At 41.2% G+C, this 15,153-nt stretch overlaps 1 protein-coding gene across 1 annotated transcript in view; it reads right to left on the bottom strand.

Moving 5' to 3' along the window:
* Positions 1-13,909, bottom strand: part of MYLK4 (myosin light chain kinase family member 4) — an 80,677-nt gene extending 66,768 nt beyond the window's left edge. Inside the window, exon 1 of the mRNA XM_023751368.1 lies at positions 13,646-13,909. Coding sequence (XP_023607136.1) covers positions 13,646-13,804 — 159 coding nt within the window. The 5' untranslated portion in view covers positions 13,805-13,909. The remainder of the gene's footprint in view (positions 1-13,645) is intronic.
* Between the last annotated feature and the right edge of the window lie 1,244 nt (positions 13,910-15,153).

The raw sequence follows: 15,153 nt of genomic DNA, 5'->3' as shown, positions 1-15,153 counted from the left end.
GAGCCACACACGCCAGGGCAGAGCTTTGAATATTTTAACATGCATTGAGAATTTCCAATATTATGTGTTGAGCAATAATATTAATAATCTCACATAAGATGATGCTGATCATGCAAGCACATGATATTAAAGTAGGATAATTGGAAATGGATCAATAAGCTTCAACTCTAAGTCATTATCTTCTGGTGGGCAAGCTTAAGAGTTAGACATTATGCCTGGTAACTTCCCATTCTTTCCTTTATCCCCAGTTAATTTTATTAGAATAGACAACTCTGTAATAAACTGTGTGTGGCCGTCTGAGCTCGAGACCAGGAATGGTTCTCAGGGAATGAGGACAGGAAGTTGGGAGGTGGGAATGTAGCTTCTCCTGTGGTATCCAACAGCAGGGGAAGTCAGGCCTGATCGACCACCACTTGAAATATTGAGACTAAGTTTCTGGACAGGGCACCGGTGGAATTTCTCCCACCCGCTTTGTCATGACAGTGATAGCAATTGTTGTAATTTGTGAGTTTATAAATCTTTGTAAACTGCCTCAAGCTTGAACAAACCACTCATTGTCCAATTCCCATGGCATGTTGGGTAATGTGTTCAATAAAATAATAGTCTCTGCCTTCTCTCGTGTTCTACTAAGACCATGTGGCCAAATCCTCTATATCAAAAAAGATGATCCCACCATTAAGAATTTCAACCTTTTCATTTTTAAAGTCCTATTCCCATTATCCTGTATGTAGTTGGGCATCTTGAACGAGCATTCATGCTGAACTGCACGCAATGCCTTTCTCCCTCTGAAGAGAAGATAACTCAATTTCTCTGTACATATCCTTAAGTGACAGTGGGAGAAACAAACCCATTTTGCCATCAACCCAGTGGGAATGAAAAGGAGAGATCTGAGAAACCTTTCAAGATGCCACATACAGAATTTGTTATCTGATGTCCGATAGGATGTGACAGGGAATAGAAAGGGTCAATAATGCAGGATGGTGAGGTGACAAGATCACTAAGGTTTCCAGTCTAGTCACTGTAAAATAAGGAAGGAAATTCAAGGTGGAAAGATGTTAAAGGAGAAGAGTCCTTCAGGAAACTAGACCTGTGAGACTCATAGCAGGAAAGAGACAAGGCCACCAAAAAGATGCCCAGTGTCACATAAAGCTTCCTATTTGGTATACGGAGCACTTTCTCCATGCTAAGCATGATGTTAACTGGATTCTACAACAGTCCTGTGGGGTCAGTATCATTAGCTCCAGATGCGGAAATGGGCTGAGAGAGGCTCGATACTGTGCTCAGTGTCCTAAAGATAGCAGGAGGCAGAAATGAAATTCAATCTGTAGTCTCACACTGAACATACCAGACAGTAAACAATGTCTCACATTGTAACTTCTCATTATTAGGTAAACCGTGTGTATGCAAACCACCCAAACACCTGATCTATCTTTAGTGAAAAGTCAATTTCATTTAATAGTCAAGACATAATTATGATTAATAAAGTATGGAAAATATAAAAACTGTTATGCACTGTATAACAAAAAAAGTATTTTCGAGCATGCTGACAAACAGTATCCTATATAATAAAAGCCTAATATGCTAAGTGTCCGGTTGTTCAGTCGATCGTTCAACCAATCAAAGCATAATATGCTAATGATATGCTAAGGACGCTCAACCACTCACTATGAGGTGCACTGACCACCAGGGGGCAGACACTCCAACCAGTAGGTTAGCTTGCTGTTGGGGTCTGGCCGATCGGGGCTGAGTGAGACGGGCTGGACATACCCCGGAGTCCTCCTGCATCCCTCCCCAGCCCCGATCATGCACTGGAGGGGTCCCTCAGCCTGGCCTGCACCCTCTTGCAATCTGGGACCCCTTGGGGGATGTTGGAGAGCTGGTTTCGGCCCTATCCCTCAGGCCAGGCCAAGGGACCCCACTGTTGCACAAATTCGTGCACCAGGCCTCTAGTTTAGTTTATAAACTCCCAAACTTATTATATGTTTGAGATAATCACCAGTCCCAGTGTATTCTTCTGGTGTTCATTAACCAACAGCTGAGAGAGTGTGCTGACTGCAGACCCATGACACTGATTCCAACAATTTGTTTTCCCCTAAAGTGCTCTGATTTCACCACAGGGTTGTAGAAACTTTCGTAACTTCTGCCCACTAGAGGTCACTGTTACCTCGTGGTCCCAGAGCCAAGCCTTGGTTTGCCTTGAAAAATGAACTAGCTCCTGTTACCCATCGGTTCTGGCTATGTTTACATCTTTGTGCCTAGAGTCTATATTAATTTACTCGATAAAGAATTGGAACAAAGAGCCAAAACAATCATCAAATGTGAACTATGTTTCAGATCACGTGAAGATAATACAAATTGTCCTTAGAAAATTTATCAGAGATAATTTTTCTTCAAATTTGAATTTAAAACATTTCGTTTTAAAAAGTACACTCTAGTTAAATTGTCTATATATAAGCTGAATTATCTATGTCATGTGTTGGGCAAACTAATCCATTCAAAGAGAAATAACATGGTATATAGTTGCATAACCTTTAGGCAAGTCCCTGACATCACTAAGTCTCAGTTTACTTAGCTATAAAAAAGAGATGATGATTATACCAAATTCATGGGGCCATTGTGAGGATTAACTGAAGTGCTTGCCATGTGCAAAGTACTTATCACAGTGCCTAGAACACAAGCAACACAACATAAATGTCAGAAATTGTTAGTATTCTCTACAGAGCCCAGCAGGGTAGTACCTGCAGGTTTAAATGAGTTCATATTTGTACAATGCTTAGCACAGGATCTGGCACACAGCAAGGACCATTTACATATTTGTTAAATAAGTAAATAGAGACCCATGTTTAAATCTTAAATAGGTAAAATGCAAAAACAGCCTAAAGAATGTAGAAACTTACTCATATCATAATATCAATTCAACATGCTCATTCTAGAAGGTTGGGAAGAAGTGAGACCTAACACTTATAATTATCAATTTTTAAATTTCTAAGTAAGAATTTTCCAAGTAGTTTAAAGAAAGACCTTAACATAAAACACCTCTATAAATATGTTGAGCTACAGACTGAAAGAGCCTTTTGCAACTCAAATGTATCTCCTATACTTATCCTTTAAGTAAATGATCATGTTTTATCAGATTCTACTTCTTTTTGAGAGTGTCAGAGACCTTTGTAAATGAAATTTCTTGCATCTTTGAGTTCCAAGCATCTGCTCTGCAAACCTGTATTATATTTGGCAATAATTATGGGAGAATCCCAGCAGGTCCAATGCTGTCTTTTGTGCAGCGGGGGGCTCAGCAATTCTTTATTGAGTAAATTAATACGGAATCTAGGCACAAAGATTTAAATGAATATTTACACTGATATAGTCCAATTAAGTACATTTTTATTCCTGCTTCATCAAGGACATTCTTAAGCAAGACTGGCTCTTTAAAAACAAATACTTGAGTGTCTAGTGATGAAAAATTGCTAGGATTACTGACTAGTGCACTTTGGTGCTGCTGCTATATTTTGTGCTGAGGTGCTAGCAGTTTTACCCACTACTGCCTGTTCTTCATCAGTGCAAATGTCAAAGCAGGAAAAAAGGCCAAAATATTAGAATTATTTTAAAATAGTTTTGACCTTGTAGACATTTGAAAGAGCCTTACATCTTACTCCCCCGGGGGTCCAGGGACCTCACTTTGAGAACTGCTGGTCTCAGCAAAAGACAGCACTGGCCAATGTAGATTCTCCAAGTGTTGCCCTTGCCTGTTCCAGCTTCTCCTTCCTTGGGCAATTTGGGAAAACACCAAGAGCTGGAGTTCCTTGGGTTCAGGCTAGAGTAGGTGATGACACTTTCTGAGGCCACACTTGTGAGACTCTCTGAAGCTCTCTCCAGAGAACTAAAGGAGTTTGAGTGATTCAGAGCAATGCTAAGGTCTTTGGTAGATTCTGGGAGAGTTAGAAGCTCTAAATCAAATCTTCACCCCTGCTGTTTCTTCCTCCTTTATCCCCTATGTGTTCTGGGAGCATCCAGAAGACTAAAGATATTCTAGACTCAAAGTTATCCAAGCTGGAAACGGGCCAGTAGAACTGACAGGTGCTCTGGAACAGGCCCCTGTGATGGAACAATACTAGCTATCGGCACAGGGAAGTCGAAGTTCTAGGGGTAGCCCTGGCTGGGTGGCTCGGCTGGTTGAGTGTCGTCCAGTGCACTCAAAGATTTCGGGTTCCATTTCCGTTCAGGACACATACAAAATCAATAAATATATCCTCAGGTGAGAATGAAAGAAAAGGAAAGTACCAGGGGTATGCACCCTGGCATTCCAAAAAACAATGGAGCAAAAGCTCCACTTAAATTGTATGACTGGAAGTGAGAGGATGCTATTTTTTAATATATTTTTATTGATTTCAGAAAAGAAGGGAGATGAAGAGAGAGAGAAAAACATCAATGATGTGAGAGAACCATTGATTGGCTGCCTCCTGCACTCCCCCTACTGGGGATTAAGCCGAAAACCCAGGAAACCCAAGCATGTGCCCTGTCCGGGAATTGAACCCATGACCACCTGATTCATAGGTTGATGCTCAACCACTGAGCCATGCCAGCCAGGCAGGAGAGTACTATTATAAAACATTATACAGAAGGTAGAGTCCTTTCCCAAGAACAACAAAAAAATACATTGTGAATTAAAATATTGTATTTATAACTAATTTTTATAGTTACCCCTTATCCTAAGTTAGCTCAGATAAGCATTGAATTGTATAAAAAGTATAAGAACAGGAGAACTTTACATCCTTGTTCACTGCTCACATTTGGAATGCAAAAACTAGAAGCTAAAGGTCAACTAGATAAGTCAGAGGTTTGGCTCTCACACCTCTAGCCTGCTCACGGCCTTTTTTTAGGTTTCCTGACACCTCGTCACTGACACGAGCATTAAAGCTGAGCCTTGCCAGCTCCCAGACTGAGGCCTTGGGGAAATTATTCTTAGAGGAGGAGTCTGGGTACAGTGAAAAAATATGATGTTCCTACCTAGAAAGAGGTGGTGCCAAGGCAGGAGGTCAGCAGGCCTTGCTGATGGTCAGCCACCCTGCGAGGAGGAGTCTGCCCTGATCTGTGCTGGGCCCCCATGGGAAAAGGCCAGTGGGGAACCTTGACAGTGACCATGCCAAGTGCTGCCCACCCCTTTGTGAAGGAGCCTGGCTCTAACCAAAGAAAACATGGAAAGAGCATCAGAAAATGTAGTTAGAAGACAACTCTAATTTTAGGATAGTCCCTTGATGTCACAAATAGTGAGCAAGTCCATTTGGTCTCTCTTGGACTTTAAGTTCCCCCTACAGAAAAGGATTTGGCTGAGCTGACCTCCACAGTCTCTCAAGGCTGTGCCCCTAGTGTTCCTAACCTTTGAGTCACAGCCTACATGCAGAGCACAGGCCCGTGGTGTCCACTCACTATGGAAATACCACAACAACCATGCCCATGAGAATCTCTGAATGCATGAAGCCACAAGCCATGGATTACATGCTAGTTTGTGCTAGTATCCAAATGAGCACCTGTCATTTTTACACAATCAATGGACGGCAAAGCAAACATTCTTCCCTAATTAAAAGTTGTAAATGAGGTGGCAGTGCTGCTGGGACCCCAACGGGAGCCAGCACTCACCCATATGCCACTGAAAATTCCAGGGGACAACCCTCAACCAGTGGGGATGGCGCCAGCTGGGTCAGAAGCCCCCGCAGTCCGATAGGTGAACAGCTCTGAGGTCACCACCCAGCAGTGGTCAGCTTGGCAATGTGACCTCATTGGAGCTTCTCTCCTTCCCTGTTTCACACTCCTCCAGGCCCCACACCTATGCCCTTAAGTCAATTCCCAAAACGATCCATCAACAACACATGCTCTTGTCTCAGCTCCGCTTTCTGATGGGACCTCAGAAGCAACCACATGGAGAACTCTGGTCCAAGCACATAAAAAGCACTAAACAAACTTTACCTGCTATCGATTTTCTATGTGTCTGCTATCTAGAGGCAAGCCTTCGGTTCTCTCTTCTCTCCACTGCTGACTGCTTCTCAGTTTCTCTGGTCTTTGCTATTGTCGCTACAGGGCAGGCAGAAAATGAGAAATGAAGTTGGAAGTGCCAAACGGCACAGGGCGGAGACCTGGAAACTGCTTCCACGAGCTGACTTGGGATAACCTCATTGCTAGGGACCTGGGGTTAACTCACACACCATTTTTAAAATTCACACGTGTTACTGTATATTTGAACATTTAGGATAAGCATATCAAGACCATGGCTTCACTCTGTTATTGATTCTGCTCATTTTTTAAATGACTTGGTACGTGAAAGTAATTAATAGGAGTAAAATGAGTATGCAGATTAGCAAAAGTCATGGAGGTGGTAGGTGAAAAATGAAAGTCTGGGAAACACTAATAGATAAATGTGCTCTTTACAGCCATCATCGTGTTTAGGTAAGTCGATAGGGACATTCAGGAATTTTGTTCTCACGTACATTATACATTTTCTTATTTAGGAACACAGACTTGATCTGCAATATTTATATTTTGTACTACATTGCTTTAACTTGTAGAAAGATAAAAATAAGATATGTTTTCTTATATTACCCCCAAATAACAGAACTAGCAAGAATTTTAATTATTCTGAGAACCTGGATTGACACAAACATAAATATGACTCATCGGCATGTCTGGGACAGCACGCCTGGATGACATGGCAGGTATTCTACCCAGCATATTGGACAAACCTTTCAGTTGTTCCGTGTTATAAATGGATACAGAGCACATTAATATCACAAAGAGGATTCTCTGATGTCCCTATAAACAACTGTTTTTAAAACTGCTAGGCTTATAGAAATTTCTAAGCCCGCATTTCTGAATAATTATTAGCGATGGGAAAAAGTGCAAGTATATGTTGTAGAAGCTGATTACAGAGACATTTTTTTAAGAGTTAAAAGTTTCCAAAACTTTCTTAAATCCACACCAACAACACTCCTAAGTAGGCCATATATCTTGCTAACCTTTTCATTGAGAAATAGTTTGAGGGCTACATTCTCATAGCTTAGGTGAATAACATTCTTTTCCATTTGGAAGATGAAAACCCTTCTAGCATTTCCCATAGGAGATATGTTAAATAGCCAAAAATTATAAATGCTTGGGCACCAATGACCAAGTCTGAAAACACAGACCTAATCATGATGTTAGGTCAGATCTAAAGAGATTTACAATGTTTTATGATGTCTTCTTTAAATAAAAGAAATCCATTCATGTCTATCCATGTCTTTCCCATCTCTCTTACTTTGTCCCCAAGGACAACAGACCAGATGATAAACCATTCCAAGGTTTGGCAATTCTCCTGAGAGTGAACTTAAGGATCCCAGAAATGCTTACTGTGTCAGGATCCCCTGAAAAGTCTGAGACATCCAAAAAGCCTGAATCCCAGGGCGCTCAGTCCTCTAAACACCACCAAGGTGCTGAGTCGGTAGTTTCTTGTTAAATAAGGTATAAGAAAGGCATTTATATACAAAGAGGATAGAAGGTTTATATGGAAAACATACAATAATTAGTAAATAAAATTACAAGAATAAACTCTGTGTTTCACATATTCACAACTGTAAACCTACTTTTGCCCTCCTATATAGGCATAGGAAAATGTTGCTCAATTGCTTGGGGGAGGGAAATATTTTAATTGTAAATCATGCATTCTCAATGGGGGTAATATCACCCCCCAAGGGGGTAAAAATGATTCTTTAGGAGGGTTAAAAAAACTTTTATTCTTTTTATGTATAAAACACAGATATATCTTTAAAACCTAAACAGATATACAGTCTATCTATGGTATTAAGATTTCATAGGGGGTGTTCAATTAGGGGGGGAAAGCCAAAAGTCTCTGGAAGTGAGGTAGATGATAATGGAAAAAGCTCAGGACCACCACTGTAAATCCACTTCCTGTGGGAACAGTGGTTCAGACTGTCTTCTGTAGCATCTTCTAAACTCTTACATTGTTCTAAAAATAACTTATTCTGTGTTAACTGATAAAAACAAATTAAATATTTGGAAAGGGCTGCTTTTCCAGATGCAATACCATCTCCTGGAAAGTGCTAATATCCTTAGAGTCTGAGTTATTTTTCTTCTTTCCGAGTCCTGTTCTTTTCCTGGCTGGATTCCATTCCTGGAATAGCTATGGTATCAAGTGAAAGGCATCATGGGGCAAGGGTTCAAGGGAATAGCACAGAAGGCCGCGCTGAAGAGCTTCCTCAGCAGAGAGGTCACTCTTCAGAGACTGCTTTGGCCATAGACTTTTAACAAGGGAAAGGGGGTTCTGCTTTTGTGCTATTTTATTTTCTAATTGTCATATAAGCAGGAGAATGAAGAGATGCTGACTTAATTTTTAGCTCTCACAGGCAAAAACAGGTCGCCAACTTTAACATGCCCCCAGGAATAGCTGCTTTGAGGTTCCCAAAAGGCGGTGCAAGTGTTGGAAACTTTGAAATGTAGCACCTGCCTCTATTATCACCCGACTCTCCTGAGAGGGCAGTCTGGGGCATGCACTCCATCCCCTTTGGCGAGCACCACTCCCTGATTGGAAACATTCAAACAAGAGTAAAAGGAATCTGTCTTAGTTGAAAGTGGTAACACTACCTGTGCGTCCTCAGGAGCAGGAGCCTGTCTGCGACCTCCCTGTGTCATCCTGGACCGCAGCACACGCCAGAGTAAGGGAGATGAGATGAGGCACACGCTACCTACAATCCAGACGTCTTTCCTTCTAAGTGGTAGGTCCATTCTCTGGAAGCGGCTATAAAGAAGTCACCTGGCTTATATGTTCCTTCCCTTTCCCACTCTCGCACCAGCACATGTCCCAGCACAGGGTTGTTAACGCTCTGCTCTGAGGAGCAGGCAGTGTGAGATCACAGAGAGTGCTTGCAGGGTCCTGCAATAGATGTTCCAGTTACACGATCCACAGATAATCGCCTCTTTAAAAGGAAAAATATGATGGTCTGTGTAACAGATCTGAAACAGGTGCAGGGTCAGAGAGAGACCTATGGTGACAATTGACACCAAGGAGACGGAGCTTGTGCCCAGTTCAAAGAGATTAGCAAGACAGAAATTGGCATCCGCCTGGATGGCGGGGCCACCCCCAGGCAGCTTCCTCCTGCCCCAAGGGTGAGGAGTAAAGAAGTGGGGTGGGGAAATGTAACTTTGAAAAATTATAAAACCTCCACCCTCATCAACGTTACTTGAGATCTAAGTTTTAATCTTTATGAATGCCACTGATGGTACATTTTCATAGCAGTTAGTCAGGAAATGCCACCTACTATTAAAAGCACCAACTGCAATCCAAAGAGGCAGATCCATGTTTTGCTCCAACCCACTCTATCCTATTCACATTCTGTTAATTAATGTTTTTTCCTGTTTGATCTTTGGAGCATTTGTACTAGGCATTTAAATATTCCCGAGGCTGTGATATCCTGCCTCTGTTAGGGTCATCCTTCTTCTGTGCTCCCAGCCACCCCCCTCCCACACCCCCAACAGCTTCACCTTACTTCCCTGGTCAGGACCATGCCATTTGGATGGAGGATAAGTAACTAGGAGTGTACAGGAAGGTAGGGGAAATCAAAGAACAAGGAGGTGAGAGTGGATAGTCTTGGGCATAAAATGTAGGGGTATGTATAGCAAGCAGGGGATGCAGACAGAACACAAAGGGAAAATGGAACTCTGGTTGCCTAAAAAAATTATCTGGTTCTTTTGTCTTTTATTAAGCTAACTAGAGGCCCAGTGCACAAAATTCGTGCACGGGGGGGGGGGGGGGGTCCCGCAGCCTGGCCTGCACCCTCTCACAGTCCAGGAACCCTTGGGGGATGTCCAACTGACTGCTTAGGCCCAAGCTGTCAGTTGGACATCCTTAGCGCTGCTGTGGAGGCAGGAGAGGCTCCCACCACCACCGCTGTGCTCGCCAGCCATGAGCCCAGTTTCTGGCTAAGCAGTGCTCCCCCTGTGGGAGCGCACTGACCACCAGGGGGCAGCTCCTGCATTGAGTGGGATCAGGCCAAAACCGGCTCTCCAACAGCCCCCGAGGAGTCCCAGATTGAGAGAGGGTGCAGGCCAGGCCAAGGGACCCCACAGGTGCACGACCAGGGTCGGGGAGGGAGGCAGGAGGTTGGCCAGCCGAAGAGGGACCACGGTAGGGATCCAGGGCATGTCTGGCCTATCTTGCTCAGTCTCAATTGGCCAGACCACAGCAGCAAGCTAACCTACCAGTCAGAGTGTCTGCCTCCTGGTGGTCAGTTCACATCATAGCGACTGGTCAACTGTCTGCCCCCTGGTGGTCAGTGCACGTCATAGTGAGCGGTTGAGCAGCCTTAGCATATCATTAGCATATTATACTTTGATTGGTTGAATGGATGACCAGACAACCAGACACTTAGCTTTTATTAGGCTTTTATTATATAGGATAGTGTGTACATGTATTTGTATTAAACAGTAAATTAGATCTGAGGGAAATGCAGAATGGGGCTATTCATACAAGAAATAGAGAAGTAACAGTAGGAGAAACCCTGGGTTTGATTGTACAAAAACAATACTAATTAGCATTATGAGTCATTTATCATGTATGAATTCATGGTATATACACACAGCTATGAAACCCATCACTCATATGTGGCAGATTAATTTATTTTAGGTTTTACTTGATTATACATTTAGATCTAGTTTATTATGGCATATCTGTTAAAAACTTTTAAAATTCTACACTATTTAGGTGATTTTGAATACCTTTAAATATCATAGAATGAGAAAAGTAATTAAAAAACAAGATAAAAAGGAATTTACAAAAATAAAATGAATAAAACATGCTATAAAGGAGAATATGTAGTATTTAATAAATTCAACAAAACATAGAGGAATTGAAAGAAGATAGTTTAAAATAAATCCAGTGGAGGAAATATAAATGAAATAGAAAACCTGGTTAAGAGCAGGAAAAGAAAATAATCTGAACTTTACCAAACCATGTTAATAAATATAAATTGTTAAATTTGCAGATAATTTGCCCTATTGGGACTGGAGAGTAAAGACTTTTCTAGAAAGAATTGTACTCCAAACTTTCCAAACACAGCTTCCACATCACATAGTGTCTGAAAGCCAGAGTACATTCTTTCCAGTGCACCACGGTGAAGATTTTTACTATGATTAGCAGTGCTAATCTTCTCAAAGAGAGAAGGGATAAAAGAGAAAGGAGAATAAGTGGAGAAAATTATGGCTTAAAAAAAAATAATCCCTGGAGAGAAAAGAGTGTTCTTTACTGTGACCCCAGCAGAATATGGAAACATGTCAATCTAGCTCTGTCTACATATCCAAAGACATCTGAGCTGCTGGAATGCCCTTCTCCACCCACCCACTGCCAAGGCCTCTGGCTACCCTGGCACCTACTGGCTCAGGAGGCAGGAGCCTCCAACACAGGGACCTTGGCTGCCACAGAAAGGAGAAAAGCTCTGAGCCTCACATTCGTGTGCCCATCTGTCCTCCACCAGGCAAGAGAGAGACAGGGAAATTTACTGCTGACATTTCTGGGCCCCTTGCCATTTACAAAGAAGAAGCTGAATGGGACATATGGAGCTACTTGCCATTCCTCCACACCTTCCTCACAGCACTGACTGCAGGACCCAGCCAGGAGGCCCAGGTTACACAAAGGACATCAGATTAATTGTGAAGGATGTTCTTAGGGTTTCTGAGCAATGACATTCTCAGTCTTTCCCTCAAAAATATCCTAGCCCTAGCCAGGTGGCTTAGTTGGTTGGAGCATCGTCCTGTGCACCAAAAGGTGGCAGGTGTCCACTCAGGACACATACCTAGATTGCAGGTTTGATTCCCAGTTAGGGAGCATTTGGGAGGCAACCAATCAATGTTTCTGTATCATATCGATGTTCTTCTCTCTCGCCCTTCCTCTCTCTCAAATCAATAAAAACATGTCCTTGGGTGAGAAGTAAATATGTATATGGTACATATATAGGTATATGCATCCTAAAGTATTTGACTACCAAATCATTTGATTTCTAATATTCTGAAGAAATTCATCACCAAAAAAATTCTTCCTTAAAATGTCCATGTTTTAACTTAGCACCGTCTCACTCTGAAGACATTGCCTACTCATAGAAATTATATCAGAATGTGGAGAAAAACAGTACTGGAAAAGTAATCAAATTCATATAAATTACTAAGGCAGTTGGTAATTTCAAAGTTATCTGAGAAGAATATTTTGTCTTCTCTGTCTACAGAAATGAATGAACAGAGAAAGAAATCCTTCTGGTTTTTTTGGGCTGTAAACAGCCCTCACGAGGAAGCCCTTTGCATTTGACTGAAATTTCACCTGTGGAAATTTTTTCCTGGTGTATACTGAACAAGACATTAGCTCAATAGGGAAAGTAGAGATCTCAGAAAACCTACGTTTTGACCTCACTCCTCTCTAGTACATTCTACCATTCTGTATTCACTTACAGTAAAGACACCTCTGCCCTTTATACCTAACAGATCTATTTCATTCTGTTGCTCATTAAAAATGCAATTCCTGTCTGAATAGTGTTTTTCAGAAAGTAACTGGACAAAGAAAGAGGTTTCCCAAACCTGCTTAGTAAGAGTAGGTTGCTCTGATTATTAAGAACAATGACTCCTAGCCCTTAGCCAGAAAGCAGATTGCACTTAAATAGATCTGTTCCTCCCACAAACATTTTTTTTGGTGCCTATTATGTGCCAGTTACTGGGAAAGCACCTGAGAATGCAAAGTAATATGAGTTCCCGACCTTGAGGAGTGACACTAGAAAAAAGTGACAAACACATTCAAAACAATTGCTTGTGCTGGAATCAAGGCACAGGCAACACACTGTGAGGCCCATGCTGGGCCAGGAACTGCCTATCTACAAAGGGATGACGGGGAACTAACTGAGCTAAGATAGGGGATGGGATTGTTGCTAGCTAACATGTAGCAAATGCTTAGCATGGTGGCAGATAGTATGCTAGGGCTTTTTATCCATTATCACACTTAATTTCCACAACAGCTATCATCCCATTATCCAGATAAGGTGGAGTTTAGTAACTTACCAAAGATCAAGCAGCCACAATGGGCTCAGGGCCCATGTACAGCCCAGATGAGGACACAGCATGCCATTGGGCAAGGCCTACTTATCCCTGCCACTGACCATCAGTGTCAACAGCTCTACCACCGATCTGGGAGATTAATGTCTTGAGGAAATTGGAAACTTCTGCACAGCAATTGTACCCATTGCAGTGCTTCTCAAAAGTTCATGTCCAACTCCATGCTTTTAAATGATCCTTCTTAAGAAATGTGTGTTTTCATATTAAGAAATGTGTGTTTCCATAAATTCGCTTTCATAACTTCAAAGCCACTAACTATAATGTAGCCTGCGGGTAGAGATGCATAATCAAAGGCCTCTTAAGTACTTCCCAAACTCAGTTGTTTAATTTACAAATGCATAGTCCTCAGTGAAACAAAATTAAAACTTTCCTATTTATAAATGTTCTCTAATCCTATACTCAAGTGACAAAATAGAATTTGAAAGAGGTCTGATGAATGGCTATCTTTATTGATGTATGTAAGAAAAGATAAGGTAGAACTAGGACTTTTCAGGGGACTAAATTAGCACACAATTACCTCATTAGTTCCAGATCTTGAATCCTGTTCACTAGAACTTTCTTCTAGAAAACACTTCATCTTCTCAACCTTCTCCATGCACTGAAAAAAGGCCACTTTCTCCAGACGGTTGCTGTTGTAACACGTGGTAATTTCCTCCAGCCTCTTCACTTTTAACATCGTGGTGGTCAGTCCGATGAAGTGACTGTCTGGAGTGTTGTGTTCATCTCCCTCTGTCCCAGATTTGTAAATCAAGATGCAATTGTGACTTTTGATTGCACCTTCCTCCTGACTGCAAAGAAAGGAAACAGAGTTCTCATCACTTATTCACTTATTTGACTTTTGGGAAAATGACAGGTGAAAATTTTGAAGTTTCTTCTGTTTAAACTGGAGGGAGGATCCAAAAATAGGAAGAAAAATGCTAATATTAGTATTGAATTTCAAATGATGGAACTTTAAAAGAAAGAAGTTTTTTCACACACATTTTGCTACCAAAGCAAACAGTAAGAAGCACCTTAAGTTTCACTGGGCAACAATATTTTCCTCACTGCATAAAATAATATTTCTATCAAGTGGCCAGTTTAAATACAGAATATAAAGTGTCTTTGTATTTCATTGGGATTGAAGATTTTGCTTCTCCCAGCCCCAGTAGGAAGGGCTTCTTGTGGGAAGGTCGCACATGCTTCTCCTGGGAATTTTGCTCCCTCTGCGGAGTGGTCTCCACCAAATGAATACTTTCCAGAGCCCTTCTCTGCCTAGACTTTAAAATGTTCGGTGTTTATTTTTAAAAATAAATTCGTTTCCTTCTAGCCCTCCCATGTAGATAAGATATCTGCCCAGATACCTTTCTTTTCATCTTCATTAATAGCTCAGTACCAAGGAGTTCAAATCCTTATGCTTTCCTTGAAATATTTTCCTTACAAATAAGGTCCTACACATAATACTGCTTCGATATTAGAGATCTACATGTATGTATGCATGCATGTATCTACACATCCCTTGATTATATGGTGGGGAAGGGTGTGATTTGAATTGGTGGCAAGTTCCCAACACCAACTTCTGTGGCCCTTGCTGGAGATTTTCTGAAAATTTCTTCTTCCAGCTTTTTGTCAATTTAAAATAATCTGTCTTTATCTCCACAAAACTTCATCTTTCATTTTCTTAATTCATATAGTAAAATTATACCTTGAGTTTCAAATTATTTAAAATTCAGTGCTCTACAAAATTCAACGTAGCCGCATGAAGATCTTACATATAGACACACTAAAATGTAAATAGTAGCAACCACAACTCTATAAGATATGTTATAGACCACTATTAGAATTCTTTCAAATTGCCCTGAAAAGAAACTCATTATTAAAATGAGGAGAGAAATGCATAACTATTTCTAAGGCAAATTATGACTAAAATATAATAGGTCATTGCAAATGGAACTCAAAATGAATCAGAAACACACACAACAATTAACATATGAAAACAAAAGAAAAAAAGGACATCTGTAATACTTTCAACAATAAAGATAATTTTTT

This window comes from Myotis lucifugus, unplaced genomic scaffold, assembly GCF_000147115.1.
Source record: "Myotis lucifugus unplaced genomic scaffold, Myoluc2.0 scaffold_21, whole genome shotgun sequence".
NCBI classification, from domain to species: domain Eukaryota; kingdom Metazoa; phylum Chordata; class Mammalia; order Chiroptera; family Vespertilionidae; genus Myotis; species Myotis lucifugus.
The sequence above is the reverse complement of the archived record's forward strand: the minus strand, read 5'-3'. Positions and strand labels throughout refer to the sequence as shown.